Source organism: Pieris napi, chromosome 11 (assembly GCF_905475465.1).
Source record: "Pieris napi chromosome 11, ilPieNapi1.2, whole genome shotgun sequence".
Taxonomy (NCBI): Eukaryota; Metazoa; Arthropoda; class Insecta; order Lepidoptera; family Pieridae; genus Pieris; species Pieris napi.
The window spans coordinates 1,870,314-1,892,861 of record NC_062244.1 but is presented as its reverse complement, the minus strand read 5'-3'; the positions used below and the strand labels follow the sequence as shown (position 1 = coordinate 1,892,861).

The 22,548-nt window shown below is 34.7% G+C and overlaps 1 protein-coding gene across 1 annotated transcript in view; it reads right to left on the bottom strand.

Moving 5' to 3' along the window:
* LOC125053594 (bicaudal D-related protein homolog) overlaps positions 1-22,548 on the bottom strand; it is a 100,379-nt gene that overhangs the window by 25,771 nt on the left and 52,060 nt on the right. Inside the window, exon 2 of the mRNA XM_047655013.1 lies at positions 11,644-11,784. Coding sequence (XP_047510969.1) covers positions 11,644-11,784 — 141 coding nt within the window. The remainder of the gene's footprint in view (positions 1-11,643; positions 11,785-22,548) is intronic.

The following is a 22,548-nucleotide window of genomic DNA, read 5'->3' as shown; positions in this document are numbered from 1 at the left end:
ATGTAGCTTCTTCTTCTATCTTTTGAGCAATCTCTTTCATCTTTGTGTTTGTGTCAAACAGGAGAGGAGATAAAAAGCCTCATTATTAATATTTTTAACTGTCTCTTAGTTGATTCCGTAACCACGGCATGATAAAATGTTAAGGCAGGACTTGATGGTATAATTGTAACTCCACTTTTTATACATGACGCTACAAACTTTTAGGTCTGGGCCTCAGATTTAAATATCTGTATCGTGATAATTTGTTTTTTCTAATAGGCAAAGCATCAGCCGTCTGTGTCTATCACACGCCGACGACTTTTTGGTTCTAAGGTTTTTTTAAGATGTCTAAGTTATACTTAAGTTTAGCTTAACTTTTCCCATTTAAATATATAAAGGAATTCTTTAAAAATTCACTTTAAATGAAATAAATTTTCTTAGAAAACATGTTTATTATATAGTCGATAAAAGAAAACATTTTTATCAACAATCGTAAGAACTTAAGTGATTGGAAAAACATGATCTTATCGAAGACAATTGACAGCTAATTTGTTGGGTTTCCGTTTCCGTAGATATATTTTTCCTAGTAATCGTTCTATATCGTATCTTCCAACTAAATAAGTGTTTTTGTTTAAATTAAATTTTTATATTATTACTAGCAGACCGGCCAAGCGTTGCTGTGGCTAAGGTTTTTGTTATATTACATAGTAGTGAACTATTCAAGGGAAACGGTAGGAGAACACCAGTCAATAGTCATGGGGACCACCATGTCTTTTTTGGTGGTAATGCCATTAAATTGTAGCTTATGTGAAACGTTGGTACTTTCAATACAGTGCCATCTGTTAGAATTGTGACTTGTGATGTGAAATTGGGATGTAAGCTGTAACTGCACATGGTGTGCAAATTTGATTGAAATCGGTTCAGTAATTTAGGAGTCCATAGCGGACAAACAACGTGACACGTAATTTATATATATTAAGATTACTAAGTAGGTTAAGAATATTATAAATACTTGTATATTTGTGTGTGAAAAACATTCCATATTTCAAAAGTTTTATATAATATGTCGTTAAATTTGTCATGGTCACAGGTAAATTTAACATGTAAAATCAGACTACAGATATGATTACTACACTTATTTGTGACATACTAACATTTTCATAAGAAATAAGTCAGTTTTATTGCGTCGTTTTGTCTCTTTTCATTACAGTGTAAACACAATTTGTTAAAACGTGACGAAAGAGTACTTTAGTTATTAATAAAAAATATTTTAAAAATTGCTCGTTTTAATAAACTGTAGGAAATATTCTCAGGGACCAAAGCCTCCATTGACCTTTGACATTTGACCTTTAGGATCCCGTCTTACAAGTATTCCAGCTTTCGTTTTCTCTTAAATGCTAACAAACTTAGGGACGACTGGTAAATAGAAAAACATTCTTCCAACGAAGTCTCTGTGCCTGTGTGTTATGCAGAAAGTACGTACTCACGATCTTGACGTATGCGATATCAAATCAGAGAGAGATACTATCATTTATAAAGATATTCTACTCTAGGTTTCTAGTCATACTGACACCAAATTCTTAACGCAATTAATATACATATACTAGCTGATCCGGCACGTCGTTTTGCCATGTATATAATTTATAATAAAAAATAGGGGTTGATCGTAGAGGGGTATAAATTAGGGGTTGTATGTATTTTTAATGCTGTATCGTAAAGAATATTTTTTTTACCTGAAATTAAAAAAAAAATAGGGGTGGAGTACCCTTAACATTTAGGGGGATGAAAAATAAATGTTGTCCGATTCTCAGACATACCCAATATGCACACAATTTCATGAGAATCGGTCGAGCCGTTTCGGAGGAATTTAACCACAAACACCGCGACACGAGAATTTTATATATTAGATACTAAAGGAAACATCGCAAGGAGCAATCGCATACAAAGCTCATTGTAATCGGCCAATAAAAAGCTATCAAGAAAATAGATATAAAAATTTGCCCATGGTTTTTGGGCCATTAATTTATAGAATAAATAATTGGAATTTTTGAAAAAGAATTCGATATATTTAAGAGCATTGTTAGCCTAGTGGGTTCAGCGTGCGACTCTCATCCCTGAGGTCGCATGTTCGAGCCTCGGCCACCAATGGACTTTCTTTGCGGTGAAGGAAAACATCGAGAGGAAAACGTCTTGCCTTAGACCCAAAGAGTCGACATCAAAATACGTCTTATTCTCGAGCTGAACGGCCGTGGTTAATCCGCGTAATCTCTTAATTGGATCTTGCTTTAGCAAACAGAACCTTATTATATGTACTCACGGTTAAGATTGGAGAAAATCGTGCTACTTTTTATGACTTCGGAAGGACGTGACAAAGTCTGTTGCAATAGTGAATGGCGTAAAAAGCAAAATTTTTTGTGTTTTACTTAATTTGTTTAATGTAATAAGTTGTGTATATTAAGTATAATATATGTCGCAGCCTATTAGACTAATAAGCCGTTCAATTAACTAACTAAACAGCGCCGTTTAACTAGCGGCCTGAAATATATTCAGCCAGTTGATCAAACAGCTAGGCTATAGACTTGGATTGATGATTCATTACTTGCCTAGACTGTTCATTTAAATTTAGTTCCACTTTCTGCCCTCTCAAACTCGAAACGAAACAAAAACTGTCAATATGGCGTCGGCAAACCACAACTTTTATGGTGTTTTCCAAATTTTAATGGAAAACAGTACAATGGAAGAGTGGTGACAATAATAATGTGAATTTAGCTATGACTAAGGCAATTTAATTTTTAAAGAAATATTTTTGATGTCATATGTTTCATTTTTTTTATTTCTGACATGTAAATCTAATATATATAAAAATGAAACCCGTTTTCCGTTGTCACGACATAACATGAAAACGGCTTGACCGATTTGGCCAATTCTTTTTTTATAATATTCTTTGAAGTACGAGGATGGTTCTTACGGAGAGAAAAATTAAAAAAATTGGGTGAAAAAGTCTAAAAACAACACTTTTTTATATACCCATACAAAATATTCGTAATAATACTTAAAAGTCAATTTGAACTTTAATACCATATCATAAAGTTCAAGTGTTAGTGGAGGGGTTCCGGGAAGGTAAATTTTTATTTTTTGACATAATGTATTTGTTGTCTTATCAACTTTCTTTTTTTTATCTTAGCTAGACCGGTGTCCCGAAGAGCAGAATAAGTATTAAAAAAAAATAAAGAATCGACTGTTAGGCGGTACGATGTTCGCCAGGCCAGCTAGTTAAATATAAAATTCTTCTCTGTGTTTCCTCTCTGCGTTTGGAGGAAATTACGAAACCGGATTATAAGAAGGACACAATGTATGTATGACTGATTATATGTTTGGAACCTTATTAAAAAGGTAAAAGTATTCACTGCTAATAAAATGTCTCGTAATTATAATTTTTTTCGTGTTTTAGCCTATGCGAATCCTGTAATGATTACAGTTCCTTACAATTAAATAAAAATAAAAATCACTTTACGCAAAAACAATTGGCAGATGGCGCTGCAGTCGGTATCTAGGTTATTTATCTATACAGCAAATAAACAGCTGGGACATATATTAATGTTCTCCTAAACGGTTGGATAGATTTTAATGAATTTTTGTGTGTTCAACTGGAGTCCAGGATGATTTTCATGTTTTATATGTAAGATGTGTGTACAAGACAACATCCGCTAAGATATATTTATATATAATCAATTACATGGGCTATACAAAATTTACCTATCTATCTAAGGGTGACCTAGATTCGAAACAATAATTGTTTCGGTACGATAGACTTCTTTTTTTTTCTTTTGTTTTAAAAAGTAATAAAAACAAATTAGAAATGTTCCAGTCTCGAAGTTAACGAGGCGACAAACTGAACAAACACAGTACAATATACCGAGTATAGTTCGTCTATTAAAATAATGACCGTTTAAAAGGTTTTAGTAATTAATTAGGCGAAGTGTCCAGGCGCGGCTGTCCTTGGAAAGGTCAGGTACAGAAATTAATGAAAGTTTGTTTGAACGACGTCAAGGCAACGAATTGACGTACGTATCGGGTATAATCGATACTCATTCTAGATTCTAGAGACACGATTATTACAAAACGTAAAATTTATATGGTTTTAGTCTAATAATATATTAAATTCTCGTGTTACAATTTTCGTTCCCATACTCCTCCGAAACGGCTCGACCGATTTTTATGACATTTTTATGCATATTCAGTAAGTCTGAGAATCGGCTACTATCTTTCAAACCCCTAAGTGATAGGGTGTCCACCCCAAAATTATTTTTTTGAATCGTTTTTTGTTTTTTTTTTTATGATACAGCTTACAAAAATACATACAACCCCTAATATTCATCCCTCTACGATCAACTTTTTTTATTACTATTGTAGATAGTTATTTTAAATGAACCAAAAAATGTTTCCTAGAAATAATATACATGGCAACATACATGGCCGGGTCAGCTAGTAATATTATAGAAAAGTAACGATTGTATGTCATATTTGAATAAAGAACCTGATATTACAATGTAAAACAAAAGACGAATCGATGGCGCAGTTCAATTGTGATTGGTCGGCTTGTCTGTGGGACCAGAACTTTCGATCAATCATTATCTATTTAAAAATAAGCTACCTTTATAGATAACTCAAATGCAGTAACTATTTACATTTACATCACATACAAAACAATACATATGACACCGGAAGATAACAAAATCCGCAAATTTATTTTATAATTTGCGAAAATGTGGGCGTAAAATAATACAATTGATCTCTCATTTAGAATCCTTAGAACGAACGGATTTTGTTATATTCCGGTGACACATACAAAAAAAAACATACTTGAAACAAAACTCAAAAATCATTTCTTCATATAAGTAAAAGAAATATATTTGGTTCTAATTTTACATTTAATGCCAGTTCTCAAATCAAGGGCGTTGAACGGAAGAGAAGAACTGGCAATAAACTCTCCGCCACTCTTTACACAAACTATAGAAAATCAAATCTATACTTAATAAATCATCGCAAGGGTCTACTAAGAGCGATATATCAGTGACAGAAGACTCACTGGCAGTTTATACTAAATTAATCAGACGCCGAAATCTTTTCCATGCCCCGTTAGGAGAAGTTACAATGAAAAACAGTCAGTCACAAAGTTAGGACAAAAAAGAGCGAAAAATTTTATGCATTTTCAAAGCAATCAAATTATTTATTGTGGACCAAGTACGTTTAATAATCATAAAATATGTAAGCTAGCGAAAATAGGATAAAATACTTATGAGGCGTCTTACAAAAACTTTACCCTTGAACCTTAAGAAGCCAGATAGAGCCTACATCACGTATCGCGTTTCATTGTATCGTTAATTCGGTAAGCGGATCAGTCTTGCTTAAATACTTACGTGATTAACTTAAATATACGACGTAAGTAGCTTTAAAGCTTTATTTGAAAGCCTTTTTTTCTCTTTTATCTGTGTAAATTGAAGAGATAACATGATGATTTTGAGACCAAAAAAGGTAAAATTGCGAATTTACATCTCTGGCCCTGTAAAATCTGGAATTGTATACACATACTTGTGTCTATTACATTTGTGGAGGATGGCGTACCGTTCTTCCCACCTAAAGAGAGGATTCGTGGCCAGTCTAAACACTTGCTCCAGTAAGGTCGAGATGTTCTATATATATCTTTAAGAAAAATCAATGGCGCTATCTAGCAATCTGTGACATGATCATTTATCGATCTGATAGGCAAGTATGTGATCCTATACTACACACGCCCTCGACTCTTTCGGTCTAAGGCAAGCCGGTTTCCTCACGATGTTTTCTGCGAATTTTAAATGCGCACATAGACAGAAAGTTTATTGGTGCACTGCCGGGGATCCAATCTACGACCTCAGGGATTAGAGCCACTAGGCCAACACTGCTATATATCTATAGCGGCCGGAATCATTGTGATATATGCTCGCAATTAAATAATTTCCAAAAAGCATACGCACACGTGATCGCTCATAATTCACGTCACACTTTAGCGTATTTGCCATGAGAATTTAGAAGCCGTATACGGTATAACGATAAACCAATAATATAAAGTTATAGGTTCAAAAGATTAGCCGGTGTTATCTTTATTTTAAAAATAATTTTGAAGATAGTGCCTAAACAATAAAAGGCTTTTAGGCTCGACCAATGCCCATTTCCATGGAGGCTGTATCACTTAACATCAGATGAGCCGTTTGCGTTTTATTGTTGCATAAACGTGTGTGTACTTATGTACACGCGTTAGAAGTTCTTTGGCGTAACAAGATAAAAATCTTTTCAAAAATTTTATCTTTCGCCTCATTCTACGTTTGTAGAAAAAACGACACTAACAATAGAAAAAATTTACTCTCATCATTTTTCCCTAACATGTTCCACATGACATCTTAAGTAATTAATAATTAATAAAAAAAAACAAAGATTTGTCCTCTATTAGCAGGAGGCATGGTGCAATAGGAGCACGCACTTAAATTCTCATGGGAATTTATTTGAATTATAAGTCAATACTAAAAATCTCGTCAAAAATCCTATAATTACTGGGTGATATTGTCTCTTAATTTGATTGCATCTTCATGAAGACCTTGGCTCGAATGGTCACCGAGGCCCGTCTCCATCGTTACCAAAGTTTTTGCTAACAATGGATAAGGTCAATGGTAGCGTGGTTTAATTGATGATTGGGTAAAAAGGTTCTAAGCACGAAGTTTTACGACATTATTTAAAATTGTTAGGTGAGACGATTCATGTATACAGAGGGTCTAAGATGTCGGATTAACGATATTCAAAGCAGGAGAAGAAGAGAATCGAGATCGTTCAAGTATTACGTAACGAATTTTGGGGGGGGGGGGGCCTTTTATAAAACGTTACGATGCGGGGATGGAATTACGCGTTATTATATATTAACAATATTATTTTCGACTTTCCAGTAATTTACACCACATAATGGTAACTTTTAAGTATAAAGAGTCACTAGGTGGTCACGAAACGTTTTACTATACTTGGGTACTCTAACATTAACCACGCGTAAATTAAACCTATTTGAGAACGTTCTTAATCATAATTGGTTCGGAAATACTTCAGTGGGCAGATGGTGCACAGTGGAGGTGCGCGGCAATAACTCTCTTAATAAACGCTCAGCCCTGTGATTCTGTAACTCACTTTTCGAACTCACACAGCGGTTTTTGCATCGGCGGTCGCTCTTAAATCAGTCGTGAAGCAGTCATTTTATGATTTGGCATTCTGATAAACAATAAACTACAAGCTCCCACCTTGAAAAGTGAGTTACAGAATCGCAGGGCAGTTGTGGAACCACCGTCGAGTTGGTGGTAGACGGGCGGAATTTCGTATTCTATCCTATGAGATGCTGATGATCAATCACAATCGAACGGAGTCAGTCGTTTGGTTGTACATTTTCCCAGGATTCCTAATATCGTTCTTGCCTATTACTGTTCAAAATAGTTCCGGAAGTAATGGCTACCAGTTAATTAGATTGTAATTAATTCTAGAGTTCGTGCGTGGCAGGAAACGTGGTAACAAAACTACCGACTTTAGAAGTATTGTTTTAGGTTATTTGAATTTTCTTTTATTGACGTGAGTAGGATTTTTTACGCCATTGACTTCTGTGAAATCATTGAATACTTCCGCTATTGGGTAAAAAAGGGTTTCGTTAATCTTACAAAAGTATAATTTGAATGCTAACGAAATATTGGAATGAGAATATTAAAATAAGAAGATAATGTAATATAGTAAATTGGAGTTTTAAAATTAATTATAAAATAATTCAATAATATTTATTTATTTTGTAATCCTACAGCTAACATAAATATTTAAAATTCTCGTGTCGCGGTGTTTGTGGTTAAAACGAAACGGCTCGACCGATTCTCATGAAATTTTGTGTGCATATTGGGTATGTCTGAGAATCGGACAACATATTATATTTTTCATCAACCTAATGTTAAGGGTAGTCCACCCCTAAATATTTTTTGGTTTTATTTTTTTATGATACAGCATTAGAAAATACATAAAACCCCTAACTTTCACCCCTCTACGATCAACCCTTATTTTTTTATAAATGATATACATGGCAAAACGACGTTTGCCCGGTCAGCTAGTTATATATAATATCAAACAGTTACACTGAAAATATAGCCAGAGATAGAATACATAATACATTTAACTACAAAAAGGTTCAAAAATTTACAAAAGGAAACAAATAAATAAAAATTATTCAATACTAATTAATTAAATATTATTAAAAATATTTAGTACCGCAATACAGCGAGGAAATGCTGCCAGCGTTAAAGGTACACTCAGGGACCAAACTTTTTTAATTTGTTTTAATTTTCTTTAAAAAATTATTTTAAAATAATTAAAAATGTATAAACATTTTTAATTATTTTAATTATTACTATGTAGGTTAAGAAAATTGTAAATACATTATATTCGATTGTTATGATCGCTAATAAAGTTATTATAAAATGTTATCATCTACAACTATCTCGAAGATTTATTACAGCAAACATGGTAACGGGTATATAACTAAATTATCAATTTAATTATAACATTATTTCAATATTGTCACTTTTGACACACCCACACACACCGCTACAAAATCAGCCTTAGATTTTTGTACCTGTTTCGCGATTTGTTTAATTGGCAAATAGGTGAACAGCCTTCCGTGCCTGACAAACGCCTACATGACCACGATTGGTTCTTCTGGAAGTTTTCCTTCACTCTACAAGTAACGTTGCATATAGAAAGACCCTACCCGTATCTGTTAATGAAACCCATTACCTCAGGATTGAATGTGGCGCGCCAATAAGAAACTACACTAGCACTCTCTACCCTCCATTCCCTTCCCAAACATTATCATTAAGTCATTCACTTCTGGTGTGTACTGTGTCTTATCGTCTTCTTAGTAAAGTCTCAGTTTTCCATTTTTAGTTCAGGTGCCTAGACTTAGTTCAGGGGCTCAAATACTTGCTAAAACAATGAAACTTATCATTGAATAAGAAATTTTGAATTATAATCTTTCCCAGATATGTACCTGATTATATTACACATATAAAAGATATACCACATACACTACCTAGTCAACGCTTGTTATCTATTCTTTAATTATCATAAAACGCTTTTCCCGTATAACAAAAGAAAATATCAAGATAAGAAATTTCTCCGTACAACGTTATCTAATAATAATTTATGAGTTGTATGAATCATGTTAGATTAATTAACGTATTTTTCTATATAATTATACCTACATATGTTTGTTGTTATTACGTTTGAGGTAAAAGTTAAGTCGGAAAAGTGAATCTTTTTATGGTAAATTTATCGAATATTTTCATCACATGGCAATGGTGAACCATGCAATAATGTGGTGGCGTATGCTCTTAAACCCCATGGAAATTAATTAAAGCATCATGATTTGTGAAATGATTGCAAGAAGGGGAATTTTTGGCTTTACCCTAATCTAACCCGATCACAAACGCCATCTATATATATAAAAGAAAGTCGTGTTTGTTACAACACTTATAACTCGAGATCGGCTGGACCGATGTTAGTTATGTCTTTTTTGATGGATTTTTCTCCACTCCGAATAGCAGAATAAGTAATAAAATATCGGATAAGTTATCGAATAACAATAAATAAATTAATTAATTTTACGAATGCACACGGCATGTGGTGACATTTGTTGACGAAACTACGCATCATTTTACGTCGAATTCGTGTCAGTTCAAGAAATTCCGATATTGAGGTGAATGAGGAGATGCATAACCATGCTTTGATCCTGATCAAAAGATGTTGGATATCAGAAAGTGCTTAACATGCAGTATCGCCATATTGACGCTAGAGAGAAGATGCCTAATATGTAAAACTGCCATTCTTCTTTCGCAATGGCAAGCAATAAAACATTTCTGTATTTGCAAAAAAGTTGTATTAATGTAATACTTAGCATTAATGAAATCCTGAAATAAGTAAAATTAAAGTAACAACGATATTATAAGGTTGTAGGGCGGAACGAAGTTAGCCAGGTCAGCTAGTTTAGAATAAAAAAAACCTTACCTAACCTAATGTAATTGGGAACTGAGACATTTTTTACATCATGCATGTAATATTATAATTTTTATATATTTTTAAGGAGTCTAAAGCCAATCGCATTAATATTATTTGGGGAAAACATACAAGTCGTAAAGAACGATAGAACAAATTTGGAATTGCTTTAAGGTGGAGAAGTGATTCGACAAATTTACCTTTTTATTTCTGGATATAAATGCACACACTTTGAAATCGACTGTCTTTTAATTTCTTCATCTATTCGTGTGTTTTAGGCTATAGGTCACATTTAATATTGTATTCTATTTTTCTTGTACCAATGTATCAGAGTACCAAGCATGGGCAAACTTTTATAAATAAACTAGCTGACCCGACAAACGTTGTTTTGCCATGTATATTATTTCTAAGAAACATCGTTTTAGTTCAATAAAAATAACTATCTGCAATATAAAAAAAATAGGGGTTAATCGTAAAGGGGTGAAAATTAGGGGTTGTATGTATTTTTGTATGCTGTATCATAAAAAAACACCCCTTACCGCTTAGGAGCTTGAAATATAGATAATGGCCAATTCTCTTACTTACTGTAAGAATCGGTCGAGCCGTTTCGGAGAAATATGGGAACGAACATTGTGACACGAGAATTATATATTTATAGAGATAAATTTCGAATGTGGCAATGTCAAATCTCAAAAGTTTTTTCTTTATCATAGACAATATAGAATCATAACTTAAAAGCATCGTGCCAGTTATCAGGTACCAACATTTGTAATTGTAGGAGCAAAGATTCGAATTGAAATTTGCGTTAGGTAAAGTCGAAGAAGGCCTATACCGAATTATAGGTAAACGATTGAATACATCCAAGTGATGACTTAACTTCGTAGAAAAAGGTTTAACCTGTCGTTATTCACTTAACCTTCGTGATAGACGAAGATACTATAATTAGTAGGTAGAAAGCTTCTAGTGTCTATTACTATATATGATGCATTTCGCTTTTATTTGTCCAGCTGAACTCAAGCGAAACGCGCCATCGCACGTCTTTTGTTTTAGATTCTTACCTACGGGCTGTGTTTGTTACTGGGTTGAGCGTGCAACTCTCTTAGACCCAGGAATTGTCGAGGTGTAAGGCACAAAAGAATGTCTAGCTATTTAATAAGAAAAGAAGACGAAACGACGGCGCGGCGTTCCGGTTGATTGGTTAAGAGGATGTCGTGTGTCTGTAGCTTCTTAGCTAAGTTTCATCGAGACAGAGTTCGAAAATCCACCCGTATCACCTCGACTTCCATCCTTCCAAAATGTACGTATTTGCGTATTTATTTCTACGTATTTGTATTATTACTGCCGTATTTGTATTATTACTAGCGTATTTCCGAACCAATTCTACTTAGGGTCCTCCTTAAAAGGACGCGAGCCCTCTGGAATTGAGAGTTTGCCCTCCTGCGTTTGTTTGTTATAAAAAATATCTCTAGTATAATGTGCGTTATCACGTGACACGTTTTTCCAATCACGTACAACGCGCGGATTTTTTCTTACGTTACATCTCTAGTTTACCAGAAAATAAAATACCTGTTTGACAGATGTATCCCTGGAGCCGATCTTGGCACTCAGCTCCTTGATGTCATTCTGCAGCTCTAGTATCCTCGCCTCATACTCCCCCTGATTCGTGTCCAGGCGACGCCGCAACAGATGTTTCTCTTGCTCCAACTCCTGGAAAACGAAATTGATTTAAGTTTTTGCAAATACAACAAGTCTCATATTAATTGTAATAAACATTTAAAACTACATAGCATTTAAAATAAAACATTTAAGTTATCGTCTGGTAGATAATACCGGTGACCCAAGAGCTGGGGCTTTCCTCGCTCAACGAATAAGTATCGCAATACAGCGAGGAAATGCTGCCAGCGGTAAAGGTACACTGCTACAGGGATGAACCTTTAAAATCTGTTTTAATTTTCTTTTTGTAATTTTTTTATTATTACTACGTTGGTTAAGATATTTATAAATACTGTTATGTTTAGGTTTTAATAAACAATACAATTACATTTAAAAAATATATTAACTAAAATAGGACGAAATAAAGACTACAGATTAGATATATTCATAATTGTTTAATAACTGTCACTTGGATATGTACTAAGTTTTTGTGCGAAAAAAATTAAATAAATAAAGATTATTTTTATTTTAATATTATTATTTGATTATACAGTTAAATTATTTTAAGTTTAGTAATTGGTCGAAATTTTGCCGCTTGGAAATTTTAAAGAAACAAAAGAACATCGACCAACAATTGCTTTTAATTACTGCAAATAAATATAATTATATGTTCTAAATTTTACAATTCCATTGACGTTTGTGCTAAACTGTCTGTGTAAATAGCAGAAACAAAAGAATGTTTCGTCATCAATACGATGCAATTGTGCAAATAAAATACATTTGCGCAATGTAATTTATGTCTTTTGATTATTTATGTGTAATTGGTGAAATTCTATTTTAAATTTCAAAGGATATGAGAATTTCTTATATATTTGTCTAGCGTCGTGTTCCGGCAACGCACGGCATTTGTTTTTCAAATATTTAGAAAATAAGTATAGCCTATGTTAGTCAGTGATAATCATTTCAGTTATGAAAGATAGTGGAATTTACCAATACATTCCGAGTTTATTCTTTATAATATAAGTTTGAGGTGTCCGTTAGAGCAGAAGGCACGAGATAGGCCGATCCCCTCGCTGGACCGTCGTTAAGGTTCTAACAGAACATAGTACACAGGCGGCTAAGGCTTGCCGAAGACGTGGGGTAATGGAGGAAGCGAATCACCACAACCTTTAGTAATAAAGAACACTACTGAAGATGATTAGTACAGACAAAACTCCAATGCTTTATAGCAGTCGTGCTCCTCAAGCGGATACTTCATTAAATTGACGTCTGGAGAGAGAGAAAGGATAGAGGTCTGGAGCCCTCAGGGCAACAAAGGAGCGAAGCTTCCTGGCCCCAAATTATTTTCTAAATAAAATGAAGGAAAAAAATCAGTTCAGTTTTTCAATCAATAATTTATTGTGAAACCAAGAACAATATAATCATGTTTGTACAAAGCTAAAAGTAAAACAGCGAAAAAAGAAGTGGTTTACTAGTCGGATTTTGAAACATTTTTTTCCGAAGTCTCAATTGGGGGGCCTGGCTTTTTGTGGGCTGTGGCTGGTGCCCCGGTTGCCCTCCCTTGTATCCGCCTATGTCTATATATTTGATATATTTTTATGGCAAATAATAACAAAAACTCGTATCCTTATTCATTCATTGTAATTAAACGAAAATATACACATATACTTTTATACAATACTAGCTATATTTCTTAAGAACCTCACCCAATCTTAAGTATTTTTCTTCCAGTTTTTTTTTTGGGAAACGTGAGGCAAAAGATCACTTTGAATAAAGTGATAACCAACTCATCTCCACCAACTTCATTAAGCTTACCAGCTGTGCCCTTTTTTATTTCCCTGGTTAGCCTTTCGCATGAACGAATATCAAGAGTACGAAATTATTTGGCAAAGGAAAATTTTCATTTTCCACGCTTTTATTAACCAATTATGTGATTGTATTATTAATGATAACAATACCATATTATTACAATTGTTATTGAGATGAAGGACAGGTAATTCTATTGTTTTAATAAATTATCAAACGCTGGAACTGGAGTTTCTACGTTATAATTATTAATAATTCGTCACAGTTTACAACCATAATTTGGTAGTTTGGTAACATATATGTACCTAATATTTATTCTATAGTCATAGTTTTATTTTAAGAAAATAGATTCATAAATATAGTAAATATGTATGTAACTATGAAATTCGCTTTAACCTAGGGTTTTGGCTTCAGATTTCTGTTTTTTTTTTTAATCTAACAGGGGTCGCCGCCTGTGAGCACGATCATTATGTTTCGTGGTAATTTTTTTAGTAGTAAGTAGGTGATGAACCTCTTGTGTCTGACACACGGCGCGCCGTGTACGTTTTGGATCTAAGGCAAGCCGGTGTCTTCACGATGGCTTCACCGTTGGAGCGAATGTTAAATGCGCACATAGAAAGTCCATTGGTGCACAGCCGGGGATCGAACCTACGACCTCAGGGATGAGAGTGGCTGAAGACAAGGCCAACACTGTTCAGGATAATTAGTGCCATAATGTCCTTTGAAACGGTTAAAAGAATTCTTTAAAGTAAACAGTATGTTAAAGGTTTGGTATTACAGTACACGCAATTACATTTGTCTTGACAATGTGAAACCGTCCCACTTACTGAGATGCGGTTCAAGGGTTCCCATGAGTGCATCTGGGTCGGAGAACAATACCGCCCCCGATTACACGCTTTTCCAACCATAAGCTCATTTAGATCGGCGATTTCCTTGAAGTTTTCATCGAGCGGATCTGTTATAATTGAGTGAGTTTATAAAAGCTTGCCAACGCTCGGCACACTGGTACATTGGTACAAGAACAACACGATTGGTACAGGCAAAAACATACAACAACAATTATAGAAAATCGATTTAAAAGTGTGAGGAGAGCAACTATGTACGTCCAGACCAGCGTTGCCAGCGTTGCCCGCCAAAATCGGGACGTCCCGATTTTTTAATCAAAATGAAATGTCCCGCCCGCTTAGTCCCGCTTTTCGGGAATAAGAAGTGTGTACTACCACCATCGCACAATAATGGTACCAACTCTTTCAACAGTATCCAAAAAAGATACCAGGATTATCTTCAAACTTTATATTAAGTATCCTACCATCAAACTGCTTTCCAAAACGCCTTCTTTTTGAAATGCTTCGTAAATTTTATGAAATCAGGGTTACTCATCACGTAATCTGCAGCTATCCTGTGAAGCGTTCTTCGTATTTTTAAAGAGAAAAATGAAACTTTTAAAGAAGTTATATCACGCAAACATGATGTGAACTCAATTTAAAACATATTAAATATTTAAAAACTTCTGATTATTTAATTTTTTTTACTATGTCCCGCTTTCGACAAACGAATCCCGCTTTTTTCACTTTAAAAGTGCCAAAATCCCGACTTGACTAAAAATCAATCTGGCAACGCTGGTCCAGACCTAGCTCGTTTATGAGAATTTTCAATCTGGATATAGATGAGTTTTGAACAAAACGCGTTCTTCTGAAAGGAGGGATAAATGAGATGATGGGATGCCTGAAGCATACATAAAATTTGAAATAAGTTAAAAGGTTGGGGCAATCAACCTGATTCATAAATATCTCAATCGAAAGAAAACTTATCTTTTATCGGAATGCCCAAGCATTAAGGAGAGTGAAGACCAAAATATATTTCGAAGAATGATCCGGGAGTGAGAATGTAAAAACGGCGATTCGTCTGATTGTAATTGGTTAAATAAAAAGCTGCTGACTAAATGAGTAAACAATTGAAGAACATAACAGAAAAACAATAACTAACCTTAAAATATATTATTAAAAGTCCCTTTAGGTTACGAAGATACTTGCAACGTTCCTTTGAATAGCTAGACTAATTCTTTGTCCGAGGTAGCTGCCAGCTCTTCGTTCTCCTGTGATGTTGAGTAACCTTCGTAGTAACCACGGACCAAGGGTCTCGACAAATATTGTATTGTATTGAAGAACTACTTTTAAAGTTCATCTGCTCAACCACACAACGTAACTAGAAATATCTTTAATTTACTGTTTCGTTAGAATGTCAATAATAAATAATTGTAGACAATTTCGGCCACGGCTACCCTACATTGAGTCATTCACTCAGAATAGTGTGTACACATGCGCAGATGCAACGTATGTAATGGGACGGAAATCGAGTGTACGATCACTAAATTTCTTAGATAAAGCAACAAAAAAAATCACAATGACCAATATTTTACTTTTGAAGTTTTTTCTTAGACTTCCCCATTATTTAACCCGAGAGCTAATGAGGAGTCGTACACATTAACCATTGAGGCTTAACTCGTTTATCCATTAATAATAGTAAAGCATTGCAAAAATCAATGTTTATTATAAGTTTTAATATCGGTCATCGAGGCAGAATACGCAATTCCACCCGTATCACCCTGACGTCCGTCGTTCCACAACTTAAGGCAGTTTTTGCCGCGCACCACCACTATGTGGGGTCCTTCGAAAAAAGAGCGTACCAATTCTTAAAACCCCGGCAACGCACTTGCGAGCTCGCTGGCATCACATCAGATGAGCCTCCTCATTTTTGCCCATACTTTACATAAAAAAAGTTACTCAAATAGCACAATATGTAAGATTTCATAAGTTTAATGGCACCGCATTACCGTCATCATTAGTTAAACAAGTCACAATCGTCCTCAAACCTCGATTACCGCTCTCCAATCGAATGTCCTTACCTCGATTAGTCATACAAGATAATTTACGATAAGTAAAAAACAAACCTGTCAGCCTGATGTGGCAGTCTCTCGCCATAATTACTGCAGCGTCCAGTTATGTAAATTATTCACTATAACTAAAAAGCCATCAATAATAAAACCGTTTAAAAATGTTGATAAAACATTTTGTTTGTTGCATGCGATAAATCATCGCTTGAATACATTGGCATTATAAATCCTAATATTTAACATGTCATATAGTCTAAAATAGTAATTATTGTAATATATACCATCATTTTTTAACGCAATAAGCAATATTGCAGTGTCATATAAAAGGCGTACTGATAAGAATCAAAAGTCATAATCATTTATTCACATACGTAACGCAATGTACACTTATGAACGTCTAAACTATATAATATATGAAATGCTTCTAATTTCACACTTACTGCCAGTGCAGAATATGAAAGAATACGCCTTTTGTCCTAGTATTTTAGCTATAAATAATAAAACCGTTTAAAAATGTTGCTAAAACATTGTTTGTTGCATGGCATAACTCAGTACTTGCTGCTACATTACATTATTTTTGATTGTAACCTGCAATAGTGCAGTGTCATATAAAAGACGTAGAGATAATAGCAAAGGAAATGCATAGGTGGTTGGCCATATAGAAAGGTTTGGATGAGGGAACCGTGGATGGTGAGGTCAGGTCCAGTCTTGTCGTACATACCTGGACCAAATCCAGGAAGTACTAGAAAAGAGACATGTCAAAGTACTTTTTTTTTATATAATCTATATAAGGTAATAAGATAAGGGCAAACGAGCTTGCGGGACGACCAAAAAGAGCCGTCTTCGCAGCCCATAGAAACACATTTTTTGTGGGTGCTTTGCCGGCCTTTGAGGGAGGATTACACTCGATTTTTAAACATTTGGAGGTCGTATCTCTGAGGGAGACCCCCACCGGGAGTCGATTCCACAGTTCGCTAGTACTTATAATCAACGAGCATGCATTGTGAGTGATATGGAAGTGGATGAAGCGAGAGAGTAATATCGGGCGAGCCGAGATCTCTGCCTTTCCCTTTCGGGACAAAGGCGTGTATGTATAAAAAAATTATACATGTTTTCGTATGAGATAATGTTGCCAAATTGTATTATGTTAAGTATATAAACTTAAATATGCATTAGTGTTTACATAAAGGAAGTTATAATGCAAAGATTGATGAAATCAAAGCATCAATCGTCATTCAAATGATTTGGATGCGCAGACGCAACGCAATCTTTATGGTTACGGCAACCTAATGTTGTACAGGGAGGGATTGGACAAAGTATAATAGATATTTATATAGATTATTGTTGTCTAAGTCAAAAATCACGCACATTTTTGGAGTTTACTCCTTAAGAAACGTTTGAGTTATAAGGCCCGGTACGGAAATTTTATGAGGAGTAAAATCAAGTGTAACACGAAATGTTGAGGCGTTATGTAGAAAGAGACAAACATATATATCTGTAATATTGAACGTGTAAAAGAATGAGATGGAATACATTACACAGACTTTTCTATTTTGAATTCACGTTTTGACAGGTGTAAAAAATAAAAGTAGATTGTCTAGCGTGCCATAGAGTTTTGTCAATAGTAATGGTCAGTGAAATTAAAACTAAAAAGATTATTCATTCTTATTCTTCTCTTACTATAAAGGTAACTTTGGTCACAGAAAGAAAATCCTATTTGGGCATAGATGATGTAGGTACGTTTTATTACTACTACAAACATTTATATTATAAAAACATATATTCTTACCACCTTTAGTATGAAAATATGGTCGACAGCCACAGAACATTATCGCCATTTTATCGTTCGTAAGGAGTAAACTCCAATCGTGCGTCGTAGCTGACACACACACACTTTTTTTTATCCGATACAAGATTATTTTCTTTTTATCAAATAAAATTTGACTAAAAGAACGCGAAAGAAGATGAGCAAGAGTGTTAATCTATACAAATATATTATAAAGAAAAGATTTGGAACTAAAATTGTTAATTTTAAAAGGCGACAGAATAATGAAGAAAACATCGATATATATATGGACGATATGTGGTTTACGATAATCCGGTGAGGAAATTGTATAATTGAATGCAGCTCTGTAGATGTAGATATTAATGAAATCAGTCCGTGCCAGTGCGCAGGCGGTGAATATTAATACTCGGCACACATGAGCACTCGACTATCGCCCTGATTCACTTTCACTCTTCTCTACAAATGAATTACGTTTTCATTTGTTTTCTTAGGACCTTCGTTAAGGTTCTTAACACTACTGACTTGGGTACATCAAAAACGTATTGGATTCTGATGAAGCGGCTTGCCTAATAAGAAGTCTGGAGTCGGTAACCTCAAAGAATATTTCTTATAGACAAACTTAGCGATTGAAAAGAGTGGCTGAAAGTTTCTTGCCAGTTCTTCTTGGCCGCTCTACGCCGAACTGGTATGTAAATTTACCATTTATTTAACTTCTTTTTCTTATAAGTGTACTTGTTTACCTATATGAATAAAGATATTTCGAGTTTGAGTTTATATCAACTAAAATACGTACGTTATTTGCGGAATTGTTAAGGACCTATTTGAAATTAAATGTCTAGTAATGTGTATTGTATTGTGTGTATAATAATAAAATGTAGATGCACATTGTCTACTGCAAGTTACATTAGGAAGGCCAGTAGAATTAGATTACAAACATTACAATAATGAATCAAAATACTCATTTAAACAAGCTTCAAAAAACCCAAGGTTCGGCACGACCTCCAAAAACAGCGCAATAACCTCCGTGCTTCATTTATAAATAAATTTATTATTCATAAACAGCTCAAATATTTCAACTTTGATTTTGATCGCTTTGGAGTAGCGACTCTTGGGCCGTGGGATTCAAGTGCGCTAATTAATAAGTTTGCCCTGGTACTGGTGGCCCCAGAGATGCTCTCGCTCTACAGCGATGCTGCCAGCACTAAAGGTGGCGCCACGAGACCAAACTTTTAAAATTCGTTTTAATTTTCTATTTAACAATTTTTAATTATAACTTCTATGTAGGTTAAGAATATTGTAAATACTGTATATTTGTGTCAGTGTTGGCCTAGTGGCTTCAGGGTGCGACTGTCGTCCCTGAGGTCGTAAGTTCGATCCCGGGCTGTGCACCAATGGACTTTCTATCTGTGTGCATTTAACATTCGCTCGAACGGTGAAGGAAAACATCGTGAGGAAACTGGCTTTCCCAAAAAGACCCTAAAAGTCGACGCCGCACATTTACCTCTTGATAATACAAGATCAATAAATTTTGTGTCAGTTCCAGATTTTAAAGGAATTTATTGAATGTCTTGTTTAACCAGTTTAACTCAAACAAAAGTTTGTTTATTACATAAAAGAATGTTTTATTATTAAAAGGAAATTACAACTTATGTTTATGGTTAAACATTGCAAGCGAGTTTTAAAAGTATCATTGTTAAACGATTTAAAAAGTTTGGGACCTAGCATTGTACCTTGCCGCATTCCGATGCGAAATTACTACTACCACTACCACCTCCACTATGTGGAACCAGCTGCCCACTGAAATATTTCCGAACCAATTCGACTTAGGTTCCTTCAAGAAAAGAGCGTAAAAATTCTTCAAAGGCCGGCAACGTACTCGCGAGCCTGCCTTGCTAAAAACGTTAATTTCTAAAAATCTTCTATTAAATTATTTTAATGTAACTTGGGAGAAAGTCTTTGAGAGAGAGAAAAGAGTTTTTGCCTGTCTCACTGCGAATTTATAGAAACAAATATTTAGCCAGTATTATACCCTGAGATTACGAACGTTATTTAATATATATATGAATAATGCAATAGAAGATAATCGTTTTATTATACAAAAATTATACAACTTGATGATATCATAAGAATCAGGTATACTTTGTAATTTCTAAACAATAATGGCTGTTTGTGTCCATTTAAGACAAACGAAAAATCCAGTTTAATCTCTTCTCAAACTGTCCTATGCTACTACGGAAAATATTCTTATTGTGCAACAATAGTAGGTAATAAAATGTGAGTGTTAGATAGAAATTATTGTCAAGTTCACTTGAAACAAACCGAAAGGTAAAAGGGATTTTTTTTTATATCTCTCATTACATTTTTTTTCTTTGATTATTTTTATTATGTATGTTTATGTGTGTGTGTGTGTTATGTTAGTAATAAATGTTATGTCTATCTTTAAGTACTGTTAAAATGTTAAAAGGAATCCTAGTGTGAGCTAGTGCAGTTTCTTTACATAAATATCCTTTTTATTTTAAATAAATTTTTCTCTTTCTTTTTTCTTTCCAATTGGTATTATACGAATAATCCGAAGATTCCCGGCGAAGTAATTAATTCAGGTAAGATACTTGGTTTACGCGATTTTATAATTAATTTATGTTCCACTATGGGACAAACATATGAAAAATTACTAGAAATTAATAAGCAGTGTTGGCTTAGTCTTCAGCGTTCGAGTCTCATCCATCAGGCCATAGGTTCGATCCTCAGCTGTGCACCAATGGACCTTCTGTGAATGACCGCTTGTACTGCGTAATCAGATTAGGGCTTTTTGTATTTATGTTTTTCGACCAATTCGACTTAGGGTCCTTCAAGACGCAGACTTGAACGCACTCGCGAGCTTGGCATTAAGAGTGTCCATGGGCAGAGGTATCACTTAACATCAGATGAGCCTCCTGCCCGTTTGCCCCCTGTTATATGAAAAAAGGGTAAAAAAACCACCTTCACCAAAAAACCAAAATCGAGGCCTTCGCTTTCGTCTCTGTCTTGCCCTTTAGGCGATTGACCACCCCGCGACGGCCGAGGTCCAAGTTACGCAGGATACGCCCTTGCGCTAGTCGCGGGAATCACCCATTCTGGCCGAGCTCGGCAAAACAGATAGATTCCATTCAAAAACTTGTAGCGTGAAGGAAAACATTGAGGAAATTGGTATGTCAAAAACTCAACGACAAGTGTCAGATAGAAACCAGATCTCTTGTCTATGAAATTAAAGTGATCAAAGAAACGGATGCAATCTGAGACGATTGCGTCTTAATAAAATTTCAGATGTTTTATTAAAACGAAATGAATAATTTTTATAACAAAAACCTAAAAATCGGATAGATACAAAGTTGTCTTAACCTTCCATGTAGCTTCTATGACATTTATTAATACACCGATCAATAGTTATTGATTGTTTCATGACTCATTCTTAATGTCATGGTCATTTTTACATACATACTATATCCTGAACATAGTTCTATCATATCAAATGTTATATAGCTTTATAGAAAAACTATTACTTCTCAGATTTCGGTATCAGTTTGATCATTTGCTTTTTCTAATAGACAAGCAGGTGATCTGTGCCTGACCCACGTCGTGGACTTTGTGGATCCAAGACGTGCCGGTATCCCCACGATGTGCTAGTGGTAAACGTTCACATAAACATAAAGTCCATTGGAGCCCGGGTTCCAACCTACACGGGCAACACTGCGTATTTAAATTATTAATTTAAATTGTACAATTAAAAGCCTATTAATTTATTTAATAAAATTCACCATAGATTGGAACCCACATAAGTTCAGAAGAACTCTTTAAGAAGAGCAGTGATGAGCAGCTTCCATGACGAATTTAATTCCAGCAATCGGAAAATAAAATCGGGAATCGGATGCATTAATGCATTAATCAGGTGCATTAACTACTAAAGTACTAAAGCGTTAGAACCTCCCTATACTAAGTAAGAAAGAGTTAAAAATTTAAAGTATAGCCCCGAAGGGAGACTAGACCAGCATCTCTTACTAGTTAAAAAATAATCGTCGTTCCACAACTGAGCTTTTACTATGTGGAACCAGTTGCCCACCGAAGCAATTCGACTTAGGGTCCTTCAAGAGAGTACCAATAAACGGCCGGCAACGTTGCGAACCTTCTGGCAATGTGAGTGTTCATGGGCGGCGGTATTACTTAACATCAGGTGAGCCTTCTGCACATTGCCACCAAAAAAGGTGGACTGCGTAAGATATTTTTATAAAATTTAAGTGGTCTAGAACGCCAATAAAACTTAAATCTAGAGTCAAGACTGGCTTTATGAAGTTGGCAT